The sequence below is a fragment of the Schistocerca piceifrons genome, chromosome 8 (genome assembly GCF_021461385.2).
Source record: "Schistocerca piceifrons isolate TAMUIC-IGC-003096 chromosome 8, iqSchPice1.1, whole genome shotgun sequence".
Classification (NCBI taxonomy): domain Eukaryota; kingdom Metazoa; phylum Arthropoda; class Insecta; order Orthoptera; family Acrididae; genus Schistocerca; species Schistocerca piceifrons.
The window spans coordinates 143,328,197-143,349,530 of NC_060145.1; the positions used below are offsets into that span (position 1 = coordinate 143,328,197).

General features: G+C 40.4%; 1 protein-coding gene across 1 annotated transcript in view; it reads right to left on the bottom strand.

Moving 5' to 3' along the window:
* Positions 1-19,607, bottom strand: part of LOC124711936 (polymerase delta-interacting protein 2) — a 62,597-nt gene extending 42,990 nt beyond the window's left edge. Inside the window, 3 exon segments of the mRNA XM_047242195.1 lie at positions 7,958-8,054; positions 16,435-16,596; positions 19,336-19,607. Coding sequence (XP_047098151.1) covers positions 7,958-8,054; positions 16,435-16,596; positions 19,336-19,430 — 354 coding nt within the window. The 5' untranslated portion in view covers positions 19,431-19,607.
* Positions 19,608-21,334: the final 1,727 nt, after the last annotated feature.

A 21,334-nucleotide genomic window follows, 5' to 3' on the forward strand; every position in this document is an offset into this window, starting at 1 on the left:
AGAGGCTGCTGGCACAGTATGGTCACCAGCAAGACATGACCTAGTCCGCTTCAATGGGGGTCATCCACCCTGATGCCACCCACTCCAATCAGGGGCTGTTCACACATGTGCCACCCAGCCACACCAAAAGCCACCTGGCATGATGGCCGTTGCCTGGAGTCCTGATGCCCCAGGAAGACAGGCATCTACTCCTTGGCATCAGCAGTGCGATTGCTGTGTTGTCAGAGGTCTACCACCAAACAGGTACATGACAGCCTCACCACAATGGACTGGCTGCCGTACTGGATATTGGGCACAGAGAAATCCAATATTGAAATGGGGGTGAAAGAGGACAGGGGACGATGGAAGAAGATGACATACCCTGGAAAGTGTCCTTGCCCAAATACTTGAATTGCAGGTGGAGATGCATAGCCATGACAAGAGGCTCAGGAAATCAAATATAAGGGCACTATGGATAACTCGTGTACCTTGATGGATAACTCGTGTGCCTCTTACGACAGGCAGGGATACCTCAGACCTATCCTAACCCCCGGAACCGCAGAGGGAGGGGTGGGAAGGGGGTAGGAAGGAACAAGAGTGGCCCCAACACTGATCCCTGGGGCACTTCCATTTGACCGTACACCACTCAAACCCCACATCACAGCCATTCTCAACGCTGTGAATAATGACCTTTTGCTGTCTGTTGCTAAAGTGAGCTACTCCCCATATTCCGTAATGGTCCAACTTCTGGAGTAATATTTTGTGGTTAACACAATCAAACACCTTAGTGTGATCAAAAAAATGTATCTAGCATTCGAAACTTTTTATTTAACCCGAAACTTTTTATTTAACCCATACAGTACCTCACAGAAAAAAGAGAATATAGTATTTTCAGATTTTAAACGACTTCTAAAACCGAAGCATACATTTGATAGCAAATTATGTGATATAAAATGATCAATTATCCTTACATACACAGCCTTTTCAATAACTTTAGCGAATGCTGATGGTATAGAAATACATCTAAAATTGTCTACATTATCCTTCTCTTCCTTTTTATAAAGCAGCTTTACTATTGACTACTTTAATCGTTCAGGAAACTGACCATTCCTAAAGGAAAAATTACAAATATGGCTAAGTGCAGGGTTAAGACGTGCAGCACACTACTTTAATATTCTGCTAGGCAATCCATTATATCAATTAGTCGTTATCCTTCAGTGATTTAATTACTGACCCACTCTCCCCCTTGTCTGTATCACAGAGGAGTATTTCAGATATCAATCTCAGAAATGGATTTGGCAAGACAGTTATATGATTCCCTGTAGAAACTAAATTTATATTTAATTCACCAGCAATGCTCAGAAAATAATTGTTAAATACTGTACATGTATCTGATTTATCAGTGACATAAATATTTTTACTATGAACTGACTTTATATCGTCGACCTTGTGCCGCTGACTAGACACTTCCTTCACAACTGACCATATGGATTTAATTTTATCCTGTGAATAAGCTATTTTATTTGCATACCACATACTCTTTGCCTTCCTAATAACATTTTTAAGCACCTTACAATACTGTTTGTAATGGGCTACAGTAGCTTGATTGTGACTACTTCTAACATCCTGATCTAATTCCTGCTTCGTTCTACATGATACTCCTATCCCACTTGCAGCCACCTAGGCTGCCTATTACTGCTAGTATCCCGTTCAGGATGTTCTAATGGAAAGCAATTCTCAAAGAGCATGAGAAATGTGTTAAGGAAAGTATTATATTTATCATCTATGTTGTTGCACTATAAACATCCTGACATTCTTGTTCCTTGACAAGGTTTAAAAAACTCTAGTGCTGTTGGATTAACTTTACTAAATAGTTTGTAATTATATGTTACATTTGTTTGAGTCCAAAACCTTTTAGTGTCAAAATTTGTGCATCATGGTCTGAAAGGCCATTCACCCTTGTACTAACAGAATGCCCATCTAGTAATGAAGAATGAATAAAAATATTATCTGCAGCTGTGCTACTGTTCCCCTCCACCCTAGTTGGAAAAAATGCATCAGATCATATGAATTTAGGAGATCCACCAACATCCTTTTTCTTGCACCATCATGCACAAAATTTATATTGAAGTCACCACATATAACTAATTTCTGGTACTTCCTACAAAGTGAATTAAGAACCCTGTCTAGCTTGAGCAGAAATATGCTGAAGTTAGAGATGGGGGACCTATAAACAACAATAATTAAAAGTTTAGTTTCACTAAATTCGACTGCTCCTGCACAACATTCAAATATCTGTTCAGTGCAGTGCCACGATACGTCTATGGACTCTAAAGGAATACTGCTTTTTATGCACATTGCCATTCCCCCACTCTGCAAGGAACTCCTTGAAAAACAGCATGCGATGAATCAAAATGCCACCATCATTTTCGAACAAACAGAAGCTGGATTCACCTGAAAACACTATCTGATGCCATTCCTGTCCCCAGTGACATTGTTCCATACACTACTGCCATCTAGCACATTTCTGCACATTTGTCAAAGGTAGACGGAGAAGTGGATGACGCGCATGTAACCCATGCCGTAGTAAATGGCTACGGAATGTCACCTGTGATAGTGTATGATATGTTCCACTGTTCTACTATTGCACTAGAGCCAAGGACGACACACATCTGTCCTGCAATGCCATTTGGATGTGGTGTCTATCTTTTTGTGGGGAGGGAGGAGGGGGGGGGGGGGGGGGACTGGCGTCGTGGCCTGATTGATCTCGTCATTTTTCTATGGCCTTCCGTGAACCATTCCGTACACATCCATTGCACTGCTGCAACACTTCACCACACACGAGCAGCAATGTCCCAGAAGGATGCATCACATTCTCTCATGCCAGTAACATGTTCTCTTTCAAACACACTGATCTGACAGTACAGTTCGCAAATACATCTGCAAGGCACCAGGCACATCTGCTCAAGTCACAATGATCCATTACCTTTGGTTTATAGTGACAACAAGAGCCGCAGACACATTTTACCAGTAGGTTGTGTTGCACTGTGATATTAATGTCGATCTTGAACCCGCCAGTTGACGGTTCAAATGCTAATCATTTCTGCAGAACATACTAATGTACACGTTCTGCGAATATGAACGTCTGGTTATTCAAGATATTCTTGTTTCTTCTGAACATGTGTGTATTATCCACACACAGCTAACTCGTATATTTTATAGAAGTTTAGGCCTGTATCAAATCTCCCCTTAAATTTCATCAAAGACTCATAAATCACAGTGCTCTCTTTCATTACATACACTACTTTGAATCATCTGTCTTGTCAGACATATCGTTATTTGTAGAACATAAAAACCTAGTCATTTGCAAATATTTTCAGTGGCATAGCTTTCCTAAATATTGGTGTTGCTATGATGGCTGTTGCATATCAGTAAATTTGAATTTTTTGTGTTTTTACTGAGCCATTATTATGCATAACGCAAAAGTACATTTTAATTTCATTACAATTTACAGGGATCCGTGTTTTATCTGCTTTCTTTTGGGCCTTTTTCACTGATTATTGTTCTGTGCACCAATTCATTTTCAAGACAATATTCCAAAACACACTGCCTAACAGTATGTAAAAAATCTAACTGTCTTGTACTTCTGCCTAAGAACTCTAAAACCGGTGCTCTTGTGCCAGGAGTCTGCGTATACGCTCATATTTTTGGCTAGTTATTTTCTTCTTTCAAAACAAACTGCTTCAGTGACTGATAATGTCTTCATCATTGGTGTCATTTTCAATGATTTAATCTTCTGGAATGTTTTCATACAGGAAACACAATACTGCTCCCATTATTATCGACAGGAGCTACTGAACAATTGTCTACAATAACGACATACTTTTCACCATCATCAATGTTCTTTTTAACTGATATGACAGGTGTGTGGGTTGTTTAATTCTTTTGAGGAATTTCAACCAATACATGTGAATACAATGAAGGAGCACACATTACTGGAGTGAGAGAATACTGAGAACTGTTTAACCATGAGTTCAATTCATGTTGCTGTCGTTTGTCTCTCTTGTTTATGTGTGGTCCACACAAAATATCACAAGGCATATTCATGCTCCTTAGTTATGGCCCAAGTCCCTTCCCATAAGTCTCACACATGGTTGTAGGCCAAGGGGTTAACCCATAACAGTTTACAGCTTTTCGCGTTTTTTTTTTTTTTTTTTGTTTTTTACACACACTTAATTAGACCTCAAGACCAGGAAAGAAACTTTCAGCAAACCTGTTCTACCTAGCCATACCTTAGGTGCAACCACAACGGAGGAGTATTGTTGTGAGGCCAGACAAACATACGGTTCCTAAAGGGGGCAGCAGCCTTTTCAGTAGTTGTAGGGCCTACAGTCTGGACAGTAGACTGATCTGGCCTTTTAGTATCAATGAAACAGCCTTGCTGTGCTGGTATTGTGAACGGCTGAAAGCAAGGGGAAACTGTAGCCGTAATTTTTCCTGAGGGCATGCAGCTCAACTATATGGTTAAATGACAATGGGATCCTATTGGGTAAAATATTCTGGAGGTAAAATAGTACCCCATTGAGGTCTCCAGGCAGGGGCTACTCAGGAGGGTGTGTTCACGAGAAAAAACTGGTGTTCTACTCATCAGAGTGTGGAACATTAGCTCCCTTAATCGGGCAGAAGGTTAGAAAATTTAAAAAGGGAAATGGGCAGGTTCCTGTTAGATATTCTGGGAGTTAGTAAAGTTCAGTGGCAGGTGGAACAGAACTTCTGGTCAGTGGAATACAGGGTTATAAACGCAAAATCAAATAAGGGTAACGCAGGAGTAGGGTTAATAATGAATAAGAAAATAGGAATGCAGGTAAGTTGTTATGAACAGCATAGTAAACGCATTATTGTGGCCAAGATAGACATGAAGCCCCACACCCACCACAACAGTACGAGTTTCTAAGCCAATAAGCCCTTCCAATGATTGAAAGATGGAAGAAATGTATGATGAGATAAAAGAAATTATTCAGATAGTTACAAAAGATGAAAACTTAATAGTGATGGGAATTCGATAGCATGAAAAGGAAGATAAGGGAAAATAGTAGATGAATATGGACTAGGAGAAATGAATGAAAGAGGAAGCCACCTGGTAGAGTTTTGCACAGAGCAGAGTTTAATTATTGCTAACACCTGGTTTAAGAATAAAGACAGACATGTGGAAGAGACCCAGAGACACCGGAAGGTTTCAGATTGATTTATATAATGCTAGGACAGAAATTTAGGAACCAGATTTTAAATTTTAAAACATTTCCAAGGGCAGATGTGGACTGACTTATTTGTTATGAACTCTACATTACAACTGCAGAAATTTCAAAAAGTTAGGATATATTGACAGAAACAGATGTTGGTGAGAATTTCAGAGGGACCATTAGGCAACGTTTGAGAAGAACGGGGGAAGCAATACAGTAGAAGATGAATTGGTAGCTTTAAGAGATGAAGTAGAAAGGGCCACTGAGGATCAAATAGGTAAAAAGACAAGGCCAAGTAGAAATCCTTGAATAACACATAAGATGTTGAATTTAACTGACAAAAGGAGAAAATATAAACACGCAGTAAATGAATCAAGCAAAAGGGAATACAAATGTCTAAAAAAGGGTGTGACAGGAAGTGCAAAGTGGCTAAACAGGAGTAGCTAGAGGACAAATTTAAGGATTTAGAAGCACATTTCACTATGGGAAAGATAGATACTGCTTACAAGAAAATTAAACAGGCCTTTGGAGAAAAGAGAAGAAGCTATATGAACAACAAGAACTCAAACGAAAAACTAGTCATGAGAAAAGACAAGAAAGATGGAAGGAATACATAGAGGTCTATATATGGGAGCTGAACTTGCATGCAACATTATAGGAACAGGAAAGGACATAGATGAAGATAAGATGGGAGACACAATACTGCAAGTAGAATTTGACAACACACTGCAACACCCAAGTCTAAACAAGGCCCAGGAGTAGCCGACATTCCGTCAGAAATACTGTTAGCCCTGGGAGAGCCAGCCATGACAAATCTCCTCTATCTGGTGTGCAAGATGTATGAGATGTGTGAAATACCCTCAGACTTCAAGAAAAATATAATAATTCCAATTCCAAAGAAATCAGGTGCTGACACATGTGAATATTACCGAACTATCAGCTTAATAAGGCACGGTTGCAAACTACTAATATGAATTATTTACAGAAGAATGTAAATACTGGCAGAATCCGACCTTCAGGAAGATCAGTTTGTGTTCCAGAGAAATGTAGGAGCACATGAGGCAATATTGGCCCTATGACTTCTCTTAGAAGATAGCTTTTGGCAATGACGACTGGAAAACTCTTTGAAACTCTGAAGGAAGCAGAGATAAAATACAGGGAGCAAAGGTTATTTACAACTTGTACAGAAATCCGACAGTAGTAGCAAGGCTCAAGAGGCATGAAAGGGAAGCAGTATTTGAGATGGAGTGACACGGGGTTGTAGCTTATCCCCTATGTTATTCAATATGTACACTGAACAAGCAGAAAAGGAAACCAAAGAAAAATCTGAAATAGGAATTAAAGTCCAGGGAGGAGAAACACATACTTTGAGGTTTGCTGATGACATTATAATTCTGTCACAGACAGCAAAGAACTTAGAATAGTTTAACGGAATGGGCTTTGTCTTGAAAGGAGTATACAAGATGAACATCAACAAAAGAAAAACCAGGATAATGGTTGAATTAAATAAGGTGATGCTGTATAAATTAGATTAGGAAATGAGACACTGAAAGTAGTAGACAAGTTTTGTTATTTCGGCAGCAAAATAACTAGTGATGGCTGTTGTAGACAGGATATAAAATATAGACTGGCAATGGCAAGAACAGCATTTCTGAATAAGAAAAATTTATTAAAACTGAATATAGATTTAAGTGTCAGGAATTTTTTCCTGAAAGTATTTGTAAGGGCCGTAGCTATGTATGGAAGTGAAACAGGGACGATAAATAGTTTAGACAAGAAGAGAATAGAAGCTTTTGAAGTGTTGTGCTACAGAAGTATGCTGAAGATTAGATAGGTAGCTCATGTAACTAACAAGGAGGTACTGAGGAGAAAAGAAATTTGTGGAACAACATAATTAGGAGAAAGGATAGGACACATTCTGAGACACCTTAGGATAACCAATTTAGCACTGGATGGGAGTGTGGGGAGTAAAAATCGGAGGGAGAGGGGGGGTTGGGTTGTTTTGGGGAAGGAGACCAGACAGCGTGGTCATCGGTCTCATCGGATTAGGGAAGGACGGGGAAGGAAGTCGGCCGTGCCCTTTGGAAGGAACCATCCCGGCATTTGCCTGGAGCGATTTAGGGAACTCACGGAAAACCTAAATAAGGATGGCCGGACGCGGGATTGAACCGTCGTCCTCCCGAATGCGAGTCCAGTGTCTAACCACTGCGCCATCTCGCTCGGTCAGAGGGAGACCAGGAGATGCATACAGTATGTGAATTCAGAAGGATATAGGTTTTAGTAGTCATTCGGAGATGAAGATGCTTGTACAGAGTAGAGTAGCATGGAAAATTGCATCAAACCAACCCTAGAACTGAAAATCACAACTAGCAGTTACAGAATCAAAAGCTACATCAAACAAGTGATTGTATGCAAACCGTAGGGTTAAAGATGACATCCTAAGCTGAATTTTAACAAAAAATGAAGAATGGAAAGGTTGAAACTGAAATGGCCAAAGTTTTATTTTGTCAAGATATGGATTCACACACATTAAACTGTGAATAAATGCTAGAAAAAATGACAGTGTGAAAGTGTTGTTGAACAAATACATTGATCAGTGGCACCTGTTGCTAAGTGTTTAATGCATATCCATGTTCCATTTCTACAAGTGAATCCTCTATTTTTTTTAATAGTTATACTGAAAAATCAAAAAAGCCAAACAATAGTTATCTTTCACGTACTATCTGTTATGTACTCACAATGAATGGGCAATCCCTGGAGTCAATTAGAACTTGATAGAAGGTCTGTGTCTGACCTTTTACATCTGAAGATGGCGATCCAGGAGATGGCACACTCCTGTATAGACAAAAAATTACTTTATTATATAAGCGACCATGAAATTATTTCTTGAACTACATTAACCCACTAAAGAAGAGTGTAATGGATACATCACAGCAAACATGTGCTGGCTTACTGCTGCATGTGGATATTTCACTGATTTCTATTGTTGCCTTTAGTGGAAGGTTCTGCTTGTTCAGTTCAGCAATATTTGATCCACAAAAGATAGACTTACAATTTTATGCATGCTTCTAAAAGCAAATAATACTGTCAATGAAACCTTACTATGAAACAGATCTAAAAGCCATTGAAGTATTTTAAATAATGATATAGTTGATTTTTCCTACAGGCTGCACATCATACTTTAAGATGGCCTAGCAGTAGGGGAAATAGTCCACTTATTTAAGGAGGGCATTGAGTGGTACTAGTCATTAATGACACTTTCTGCATGTTATGGTAAGTAGTGCCCGGCAGGCTTGTAAGATGATGGATAGGAAAATGAAAAGAACTTGACTACGGGAGAGAAATAGTTCTGAAATACCTCACTATGTACAATACTTGTGTAAAATCTGTGAGACCGATGATGATGATGATGATGATGATGAAATGATGCAGACAACACACACATCCAGTCCCCGAGCGGAGAAAATACCCGACCTGGCCGGGAATCGAACCCGAGACCCCATGATCCAGAGGCAGCAACACTAGCCACTAGACCATGAGCTACGGACAGTGAAACCAATGGTGCTGTGACAAATAGATCAAAGACTCGGGATGGCATGCACTGTGATCAAAGTGGTAAGCTCCTCACAGAGGTTAAAAATAAGAAGAGAAGGGGATTGCAAATGAAGGTTGTGAAAGCACTGATGTATGCTCCTGATGGAGACTTGTGTATGAAAAGTAATATTCCTTCAAAAACAATAATTATTTATTATCATGTAACTACAATTGTCATGTTTCAACTTTCATATCTACTGTGCTGTAAAAGTGTGTTGTTGTTGTTGTTGTTGAAGTGTGTTATTGAATACTTATATTATATATAAAAACAAAGATGAGGTGACTTACCGAACAAAAGTAAGTCACCTCATCTTTGTTTTTATATATAATTTTTCCCACGTGGAATGTTTCCTTCCATTATATTGAATACTTATATTCACATACTAGCCATAAATTTACACTTGATCATACAAAAGTGTTTATGGTTGAAATTTAAGTTGTGATTCTTGAGTTTCTCCCGGCGTATTTGATAATCAAAATATCCACGGCTGCACTGCCGGTCTACAGTGTCCAACGGGCACAATATTTCGACAATCATACATGTCGCCATCATCAGGTGAACTGACGGATTCTTGAGTTTCTCCCAGCGTATTTGATAATCAAAATATCCACGGGTGTACTGCCAGTCTACAGTGTCCAACGGGTACAATATTTCGGCGATCATACATGTTGCCATCATCATCATCAGGTGAACCAATGATGGCGACATGTATGAACGCCGAAATATTGTGCCCGTTGGACACTGTAGACCGGCAGTACACCCATGGATATTTTGATTATGAAATTTAAGTTGTCCACCATGTTACACTGGAGTCAATCGTATTACTGCTCACAAAAATAAAGGACACTTTCAGTGTGAGTGTAACTGAGCAACGTACATCTTACTAACACTCAGTACATGCCTAAAACCACACAAGAAAATGTGCTCTATGTTATTCCTAGGATTTCAGATGTGGAAGAGGCACTAAGCTATGATGTGGAGTTAGACCACCAGTAAGAAATACCTAAATATTGCAGTTCTTTGTATAGTGACTTCATAGTATAGTGGCTCAAGCAACTGCATGATGACTTTTTTGTTTTAGTATTTTTATTTGCTTAATCTATCCATTTAATATCTGCCTATGTATCTGCAAAGGAGCTGAGGTCTCATACAGAATGAGGTCAGCTGAAAAGAGAAATCTCACTCTGTTCTGCATACCACTCGTGCACCATAAATGATGTGTACTGGAAACTGATCCTGCTAGAAACATTGATCCCTCAGGACGTGAATGCTGCACTGATGGGATCATAATGTTACCCAGGATATAAGTATGCAGGGCAGCATCAAGTCATCCATCTATCCTGTGAAGCAACCTGAGTCCCCAGGAACACACGCAGTCCAAACTGACAGACACATGGCCAATGTGAGATGACTTGCAGAAAAATTTGGGTTTGAAATGGACACTGTGCAGCCTATACACTCCTACTGGACAATTATTCACTAAGGAAAAATGTTTATTTGTTAACAAATATTACATTACACTAGTCATGATAGTTATTTTCATCAGAAAATGCTGATCAGTAGAGTCTATAATCATCATCACTGTGGAGTTTCCTCTATGATGGCCACATGTTTTCTTTGTAGTCTAGTCTCCTGACGCAGACGCTAAACATTGTCAACTGAGCCATTAACTGGAGCAGGCTTTCAAGTGTGCCACATTTAAAAAAGGTTCTGCTGCAAAGCGTTTACAAATTCGTTAGACTGGACTAGTGGCTTCACATGGCCAAATCCAGTTTACTCATGTCCATTGTATTCACTAGGCTCACAGTGCACTTGGGAAAACTATACTGTGCCTCTGTCTCTAACACTACCACATTTCCTTACTTCACTAGAGCAAAGACACACTCACAAAAAGCCTGCTGGCAAGGCAAAGCTCGTGAATAAAGCAGCTGTGTTCAAAGCGAGACAGTTTGGGCATCTAATTTGGAACTGAGTACTATCAATGGCTATTGCAGAACAAATGATGTGATGACAGACATAATTCACTACATCTGAGTGTTATTCAGTGCAGTCATGTGATAAATTACTCCATAATGACACTACCCTACAGGTAATTTAATCCTATGAAGCAGTTAAGCAGTCTAGTCTCTAAATGTGTCCCTATACAGGGAACATATAACTGGGCACTGGTGTTTTTAAAATTTGAGCACTATTACCTTCAACTGGTGAATTAGCACAGCAACTAGAACAATAACTTATTTACTAGGATGTCAAGGGTTCGACTGCCTCCACTCTTGTTTTTTATTTGGATAATTACAATTATTTATTAAAACTGAAGATTGACTTTACCATGTGTAATAATTACAGGATTGGTTGGTTGGATTAAAAGAGGGGGAAAGGGACCAAATTACGAGGTCATCAGTTCCTTGTTCCAAATAAAACAATGACAAGTGTGAGAATAAAACAAACGAGACTGACAACTCGAAACGGAACGAAAAGAACGACGAAGGACAACAAACATGTAAATGGACAAAAGGAGATAAGAAAACCACAGAAATAGGATGAAGAGATTAAAACAACAAAGCAGATTATCATGGTTGGGTGACCGTGAGAATAAAAAAAGGAGAAGACTGTCACTCTACAACACATTAAAACCTCCACCCTAGAAGCACTGGGGTAGAGGACACAGAGGGACAAAGGACATGGGCTAAAACTTAGATCAAATCATAAAACTCACCCTCACGAATAAAACGTAAAACTAAATAAGCGACGAGGTGGTGTCAGATAAAATTAGCGGCAACGAGTATGGTAACCCAAGATTTCGTCGCTGGGCAGTCTAAGTGGGACAGTGCACTAGAATATGGGCCACTGTCAACCGTGCTGCACTGACACTCAGGCGGGTCTTCATGGCGCAGGAGGTAACCGTAGGTCACCCAAGCGCGACCAATGTGGAGCTGGCAGAGGACAACTGATTCCCTACAAGAAGCCCGCATGGAAGTCCTCCACACATTCATTGTCTCCTTAATAACAAGCAGTTTGTTGTGTGTACTATTATGCCATTCCATTTCCCAAAGCAGAAAAACCCTACAACATAAGTCACTACGCAGGTGATGTTCAGAGATTCCCATCTCCAGAAGCGGTTTCAACGTAGCCTGCTTGGCCATCCTGTCAGCAAGTTCGTTGCCTGTGATGCTGACGTGCCTGAGTTCCACGCAAACACCACCAAATGACGAGACTGGTCCAGGGCAGAGATGGACTCCTGGATGGGTGCCAACAAAAGATGGCGAGTGTAGCGCTAGTCGATAGCTTGTAGGCTGCTCAAGGAGTCAGTACACAGAAGAAATGATTTCCCAGGGCATGAACTGATAAATTGAAGTGCACGAGAGATGGCCACCAGCTCTGCAGTTAATAGACTGCAGCCATCGGGCAAGGAATGCTGTTCAAGACAGCCTCTGTGGACGTGGGCGAAGCCAACATGACCATCAGCCACCGAGCCGTCGGTATAAACCACTTCAGAGCCCCAGAACACGTCAGGAATCGAGAGGAAGTGACAGCAGAGAGCAGCATGAGTAACTGAGTCCTTTGGGTCATGTGGAAGGTCCAGACGAATCTGCGGCCTAGATGTACACCAAGGAGGTGTATGTGGACAGACCTGGATGAGAGGTGATAAAGGGAAGGACTCCAGCTCAGACAGAAGGGATCACACGCAAATTGCAATTGTTAGACTCGATCTGAGCCGCCGATGCAGGAGATTAACTGCCACGGGTAGAAAAAGGAGACGGTAATTCGGATCCTCAGAAGAACTACGAATGTGTACAACATAATTGGCCAGCAGTTGTGCACGTCTGATCTGCAATGGAGGGACTCTGGCCTCCACCGGGACACTGGTCACTGGATTCATTCTAAAAGCTCCCGTCACTAGGCAAACGCCACAGTGGTGCACTGGGTTGAGTACACGCACTGCTGAGGGCACTGCCGAAGCATAAACCAGACTCCCATAGTCAAGGCGGGATTGAACAAGGGTTTTGTAGAGCTGCAGCAGAGCAGAGCGATCTGCATGCCAGTTGGTGTTGCTCAGGCAGCGGAGGGCATTGAGGTGCTGCCAGCACTTCTGCTTAAGCTGACGAAGGTGACGAAGCCTAGGCAATCGGGCATCAGAAACCAGTCCTAAGAATCGATATGTCTCCACTACAGTGAGTGGATCATCATTAAGGACTTAGCGGCCGAAAACTGGAAGCCATGGGAGAGAGCCCATGAATGCATGTTGTGGATGGCTCCCTGTAGGTGCCGCTCAGTAACACCAATACTGGTGGGGCAGTGCGAAATGCAGAAGTCGTCTGCATACAGTGAGGGGAGACGTATGACCCTACAGCTGCTGCTAGACTGTTAACGGCCACTAAAAATAGTGATACACTCAATACAGAGCCCTGTGGGACACCATTCTCCTGGATATGGCGGGAAGTATGGGAGGCACCAACTTGGACACGGAAAGTACGGAGCAACAGGAAATTCTGGATAAAAATCTGGAGCGGGCCACAGAGACCCCATCCGCATAATGTGGCATGGATATGATGTTGCCAGGTGGTGTTACACGCTTTGCAGGGGTGGGGGGGGGGGGGGGGGGGGGGGGAAAGACAGCAACAAGGTGTTGGCATCTGGAAAAGGCTGTTCGGATGGCAGACTCAAGGGACACAACATTATCAGTGGTAGAGCGCCCCTGGCAGAAGCCACCCTGACATGGAGCCAGTAGGCCACGTGACTCCAGGACCCAATCCAACCGCCGACACACCATACGTTCCAGCAGCTTACAAACACCGTTGGCGAGGCTGATGGGCTGATAGCTATCCACATCAAGTGGGTTTTTACCAGGTTTGAGCACCGGAATGATGGTGCTCTCCTGCCATTGCGATGGAAAGAAGCCATTGCACCAGATCTGGTTGAAGATTACTAGGAGATGGTGCTTGTAGTCAGACAAGAGATGTTTAATCATCTGACTGTGGATCCGTTCCGGCCCACGAGATGTGTCTGGTCAATGTGCAAGTGCCCTGAGGAGCTCCCACCTCGTAAATGGAGCGTTATAGGATTCACTGTCGTATGTAGTGAACAAGAGAACTTTCCTTTCCATCTGCTGTTGAGGGTACGAAAGGCTGGAGGGTAGTTCTCCGACGCAGAGGCTCAAGCATAGTGCTCAGCAATCGCTTTTGTATCAGTATATAGCACACCATTGATGGTAATGCCAGGGACACCTGTTGGTGTCTGGTACCCAAAAAGACGTCTGATCTTTGTCCAGACTTGGGAAGGTGACGTATGGCACCCAATGGCTGACACGTACCTCTCCCAACACTCCTGTTTCCATCATTTTATAAAGCTAGCATCATGGGCACGGAGCCACTTCAAGGCTATCAGATGGTCTAGGGAAGGGTGCCACTTATGTCCTGTAGAGCTCGCAGACGATCTGTAATTACCTCAGTGCTTTCTGGCGACCACCAAGGGACTGTCTTTCGCCAGGGGCACCCTAAAGAGTGAGAGATCGTGTTTTATGCTGCAGAAACGATTGTGGTAGTCACCTGCTCAACTATCACATCAATGTTACTATGTGGGGGACAGTGAGCGGTGATATCACAGGTGAAAGTTTCCCAGTCCGCCTTGTTTAAAGGCCATCTGGGCAGGCGTCTTTGGGCCTGATGCTGCGGCAGTGACAGAAAGATGGGGAAGTGGTCACTATCATACAGATCATCATGTGCTCTTCAGTGGATAGATGGGAGAAGTCCTGGGCTGCAAATTGATAAATCAAGGCTGAGTAGCTACCTCGAGCCACAATGAAATGTGTGGCGACCCCAGTATTTAAGAGGCAGACGTCGAACCGAGACAGTAGAGTTTCGACATTTCTGCCAGTAAGCACAGTGTCAACCCACAAGGGGGGTTATGGACGTTAAAATCTCCCAAAAGTAGGAAAGGTTTAGGGAGTTCATCAATCAGTGCAGCTAATACATTCAGTAGTACTGCACTATCTGGAGGAAGATATACATTGCAGACAGTTATTTCCTATGTCATCCATATTCTGACAACCACAGCTTCAAGATGGGTTTGAAGGGGCACAGTTTCACTACAGACAGTTTAGGGCATAAAAGCAAACTCCACCTGACAGTAGTATAGTTGCTACGGTTCCTGTGATATCCCTTATAGCCATGGAGGGCAGAGGTCTGCATTGATGGGAACCAGGTTTCCTGGAGGGCAATGCAGAAAGCAGGTGTAAAGCTTAACAGTTGCTGTAGCTCAGCCAGGTGGTGGAAAGAACCGCCACAATTACACTGGAAGACATCATCATGAGACTGGGAAGGTATGGAACATTCACTGAGGCAGTTTACACCATAGGGTCACCTGCTGCTGACCTTTTGCCTGAGCAATCTATATCCATTGAATCTGAGGGTCCCACGAGATCCAGGTCCTCAGCGGACGCCAGAATCTCCACCCCATCCTCAGACGCAGAGCTTGTAGGTAGCAGTGGTGTGGGTGCCACCGCAAGTTCATTTTTGGGGAGTCTTCTTTTTCAATTTCTCACACTGTTCCTTGGGTTTCCCTGGCTGGGAGGCCTTCACTGAATCAGTCTCCGGGACTGAGAATGAGCCTGAAGCCCTACGACCAGTTGCTTTTGGGCTCTTCAGCCACTGGCAGGTGTCATCTTTCCCACTAGTAGAAACCTGGGAAGGGAGTGACTCAAGAGACCCCTTTCTAGTGAGAGGAGCTGAAGAATACTTACGCTTCTCTGGTTCAGAAGTGGGGACTTTTCATTTATTATTTAAGTTAAAAGTATCATCAAAGATAAAAGTGTCATCATCAGTATTAACAAATCCTAACGTCGTCTGATAATCTGAGAATTTCTCATTCTAATTATTTGGAATTTAAGCCAAACAAACCCTTCTTCAACTAACAAAGTATCTGCGCCATCGTTGAATTCATCAAGATGACTGACTTAGATCTCCTCCTGTAGATTACTGTATGGAAATGCTAGCTTTACATCACAGGTAGTTGTTTGCATATTTGTAGGGCAAGAATAAGAATCAGTCCAATTGATTTATAATGTGCTACAGAACTAAAAGTTTCTGAATAGTCTTGTCATTCTTCTTGTTCAAATCCTGTTGCAACTGGTATGGCTTTTAAAAAGCCAGACTAGTTGCCTGGTGACAAGTTATAAAGGTTTTACATTCTTTGGAAGTTCTACAAGACTCTTGAGTGTTCAATTTTACTAGCAATTTGTATTTCTCTACAGTTATTGTCTTTCAAGGCATCTCAAAGAAAAACGTCTTATCACCACCTACTATGCCAAAGTTTGCATCATTACTATGTTTCACAGGATCCATGTCTTTGTAAATCCGACAGGGTGCCTAAGGTTTCATTATCACATAGTTTTGGAGGCATTTTTTTGTACTCTTATGAGGCAAACGGATGTTGTATGACCAAAGATAGTCGACTGTATGGTATCTCATCGTGTGTATTGTAGACTCCCTAAACCAAAAGATATGAGAAAACGGGGGAATGTGAAGTTTAAAATCACTGGGAATTGTGCAACACTGCAATTATACCACACATTGCCAATATTACATCTACATACTTTTTATTGACAAAACCACATGAACAAACCTGTTTCCTCTCTTCCTGACAGACTCATCTCTATCATATACTCTGGCAAGCCATGGAAAAAGAACGACGCCACGGTAGCCAAATACTCTGTGAAGAAACAGTTGTCCTGTGTCATATTTTCCATCAGACTTTGGTTCTTCTAAGCGGCCAACCTCAGCTAGCCTGCAAAATTAATTAAATGATTATTACACCTCAACTCTCTGGTTTAAGATAAATAGGCATGTCACTACAACAAAAAAACCAACCAAGGTAGCAAATTTAACTGTTTTTATTTACTCAACCACTAGTTCAAGCCGGCACCCATTTTACAAACATTATAATAGATAGTCAAAAAAGTCTATCCAAAACTGTAAAAACTCCGTCAAAAATATTTACATATTATGAATTGCAAATGAACAGTTACAGTGCATACATACATACATTTGCGCGCCTATAACTTCAGAATTTTTAAATTTCTTACTGAAGAATTTCTAAACTCTATGTACACATGATGTGTCCAATACCACTGTACAGAGTAGGTCCATGGAGAAATAAAAATATTACTATTCCTACCTGAATGGTCCCACTGTTGTTTATCATAGAAAGTTACAGTATTTATAACACCACTGGCCTGTTAACAGTTAACATTTCTCGTATCCTGTAGCTTACTGGATGCTACTATGACACTTGAATTTAGATAATACAATAATTAACAGACGTACTGGTTAACTGAGTATGTTTCCAAATTTCTTTTCAGCTTATAGAATTTTGAATGTCTTTAGGTCTGCAGGGAGTCACTGAATATTTTTACAACAGATTACTGGACCCCATCTGAACCCTGGCAAGACACCTGAATTTTTTGTGTTTTATAGTGGTTGGGAAAAGAAAGAAAATTCAACTGGAACATTTTTCCCCCATCACACACACCATCAACAAATAAATGCAATGAGCACATAAGTACTGTAAATATTTTGAAAATGCTTCAGCAAGATACACAGTTATTTACTTTGCAAAATATTCTCACTATTCCCTTTCACTACATGAATACTTTTCAGTTAAGGAGACTGTTTTCTAAACACTTGTATGAATCATCCCATGGGTTTTTGGGACTCATACCAAATATGACTGATATGGAATAATGAACACATAAATGAAGAACAGCAAAAATGGCCTCAGGTTTATCTGCTCACAACAGAGCCTCAATGAAATGCTCAACAACCAAAACTGGCAGATGCTTGAAGACATATATCAACTATCCTGCAAAAAAACGATGTGCTAAGTTGGCTGATTGATTTGTATATTTATTCATCCATAGAATGATACAAATTGTTTGGATGTCATCAACTGCTGTTTCTTATCACATAAATGTACATAGATTCTTACAGTTTTTGCAGTTATTATAATTAGCCTTACAACATTTACAATTGTGCCATACAGTGTTAGTTAATACATGAAGTATTCATGAACATGAAGTAGCTATCTATAATTATATTAAATATTCATTTACAGTGCAGTGCAACAGCTTTTACTTACCAGATAGGTTTTTAGCTTTCGGATAAAGATATGAAGTGCATTTACACCATTAATTGCCTACAGCAGCCTGTTATACAGTTTTAGGCCATTGTCTACCATACTACTCGGGATTTTTTATTTTTTCTTGTTTATGTATAAGTCTTAACAATATCTAGTTCCATGGTCATGTAGTGAACTGTATGTTGTATACTTATGTAAATTTGTTAAAGCTTCAGGATCAATATTACAAGAAGAATCTAGAAACACACTACACCCACAGCGACCGCAAAAACCAGATCAGATTAATCGCAATGTGCATTTAAGCAGCCACTTATTCCATGCTCTATGAATGAAGCAGGAAGAAACCCTAATACAAGGTATCATGGGAAGCACTACCTGTCATGCACTTTCTAGTTGTTTGCAGAGTATCACTGTATGCATAGAGTAATATTTAAGACAACACAGAATGAAAGTACGCCTATACTAATAACACACGTCTCGAAGACAAAATAAGAGAGAGGTAAACCTCAATGAAAAATATGGCAAACTGATCTTATTGATTGGTTTATCTATGCGTTTCTGCTTCTTATACCTCTAAATCTCAAGAAACTTCGACATACTATGTTTCACTTAGTGTATGACCATTTGAATATGTTTGTGGTTCCAGATCGTTAGTTTTATTTGATTCAACCTGTATCTGTGAGTGATTCCAGTCTAGGCAGCAGAATTACTGGCAGAATGCAGTAAAGTGGTCAGAAACATTAATATTAAAATTTAACAAAATGAGCCTTCAAAATAAGCCCCAGATCATGTGGAGCTCTTGTGTTATTAATTACATAGCAGTCATCATAATCGAAATAGGAAAGTATGAATACTCTTTGAGCTCTAGAAGAAGCAAAAGTTATTTGTGTATGGCTACGTATTGGAATCTGAAATTCTCTGGGAACTGGGGGCCATTTCGTATTCTATGAGCAATAAAAATTCACCGCGTTTTACACGTATTGTTTTTCAGACCTAAGATATTTCTGTGCCGTATAAACGCGAAAAAATAAGGGTTCGCATAGGTTATAAGTGTCCTCCAGTTAATCACTCACATGAAATGTATTTTATTACATAAAAGAGTATGTTTTCTTCAGTCTTCGGTATCTCATGGTAAAAGGTCTTACCATCCAAATTTATATATAAAACGAAGTTATTTTACTGCTGATTTACGTAAAAGCTTTTAACAAAATAATAATATCAACAGAAAGCGAAGAAGCCGATAATCTTTTGAGGTTATTTTAAACCGCCTTTACGTCGCTCGCATTTTTTTAGTCATAAAGCAACAGAAACACTACTGCGCAATTGTGGCAAAGTCGAATCTCTATAATTACCAGCAAAAATATAAATTAAACTATTGCGTTCACGTACCTTGTGTAGTTCACGCAATGTAAAGTTACAACACGTACAGGAACTTCTAAAACCTTTCGCCGCAAATACCTTGACAGCCCTACCATTACTTCCATTATGCTCTTTAGTGTTTGCGCTGCCAACTACACGTACTAAATCACATTTTTTGCAGTTAATTTACTTGGAAAAGTCATATTTTCACTGGAATTTTGATGAAGGTTGATCAAAACATTACATTAAAAATTTACTCTTTGGGCTTCATGCCAATTTTGTCAGCTTTCCGAAATTGCCCTCACACGTCATTAATTTACCTGTTACATGTACAGTGTTGGTTAAAAATTGCAGAACTTTTCTGTAATAAATTGCTGCTAATTTCAGTTACTCATTAACGATATTTTCACTCAATGAGCGTACCATTTATTTTGGTGTAATACAGCACCCTTTCACATAGATTCTAGAGTTTCCGTGCACTCTTATAAATTAATTACGAAGTAATGAAGACATTTCTAATTTCTCCGTACTGAAGGCTTCAGAGTCTCATGATTAAATCATTGTAGTGGTAATATTTAAGGGTTCTCAACATTAGCATGAGAAATAGATTTTTAAATCCCGCATTTTGGTGGGCTCCCACATCGTGAATCAGAATGTGGTAAAACTGCAGAAGATTTCGGGTAGGGTTAACCGTAATGGTTCAAGACATTGCGCATGCTGCAGAAACTCTGCGTGAAACAAATACTCCAGAAATCAATTTACAGCAGTCAAAATTGTACACAAGTATCGTATGTTATTGAAATGTTTGTGGGGGTGCAAGGAAGCACAAAGTTGTTCATGTGATGTCCAAATTGGCTATGAATTAACAGATGGGATGAGAGAAACCAGATCAAGAGAATGACTTATTGCAGGAATACCAATAGTAATACAAAAAAAGATTAATGTATATTAAATACGGTGTATGGCATTGTATGGCATTGTACCTTGTCTGTACAGTACGTTTAATTGCCAGATTTTGGTCTAAATCGTGTTGACAATACGCCATCATGCACAGGTATTTCTGTTTGATATTTTTATTTGTCTCACAATAGCCGTTGACATGACTGATTACAGCATTTTGCTGCAAGTGATTTATTCCCATGGAATAAGAGTACTGCTCATGGCTGGTTTAAAATTTATCTCAAAGACCGAGAACAATATGTTCAAACAAATGAGATCAAGCCTTCAGGAAGTGCCAGTACTAAACATTCTTCCATAAATATCATTTAAAAAATATGAATGTCTCAAGCCTTAGTCTTGATTTCCATATTGTTCTTATTTCACACAAATGAAATTGTTTTAAGCCTATTCAACAACAAAACCTTCCTTTTCGCTGATGCCGCCACAATTCTAATATATGACACACAAAAACAGTCTTGACAACGGTGGCCTAAAAATCAAATAGACAGTTTGTTAACGCAAATAAAACAGTCGGGTAGACTTCTTGCATTCGCAGAATAAAACTCCACTGGTCACCACTGTATCACTGAGTAATGCTAATGGCGATGCTGAATCTGTTAATGAAACCATGTTCCTGGGGTTTTCAGCACTCACGCAGTTGCGTGGAAATGTCATATTGACATAATAAACGCTAAACAGGATAAAGCACATGAACACACGCGTTCAATATTTGTACAAGAGGAATCAAGCATGCAACTTCTAAAACTATCAGTTGACTGCGAGACACAAGAAATAATATACACATCTGAGCAAAAGTATCCAGACAGCTATTATTCAGAAATTTTGAAGACATATATAATTGACTGAATATATATGGAGTATATAGAGGGTCTGTACAAGGGCGATGTTCTTGAGGATAATATTACAGAAATGGAAGAAAATGTAGATGAAGATGAAATAAGAGATATGATAGTGAAGAATTTAACAGAGCACTAAAAGACCAAAGTCGAAACTAGGCCCTGGGAGTAGACAACATTCCATTAGAACTACTGACAGCCTTGGTAGAGCCAGGCCTAACAAAACTCTACCA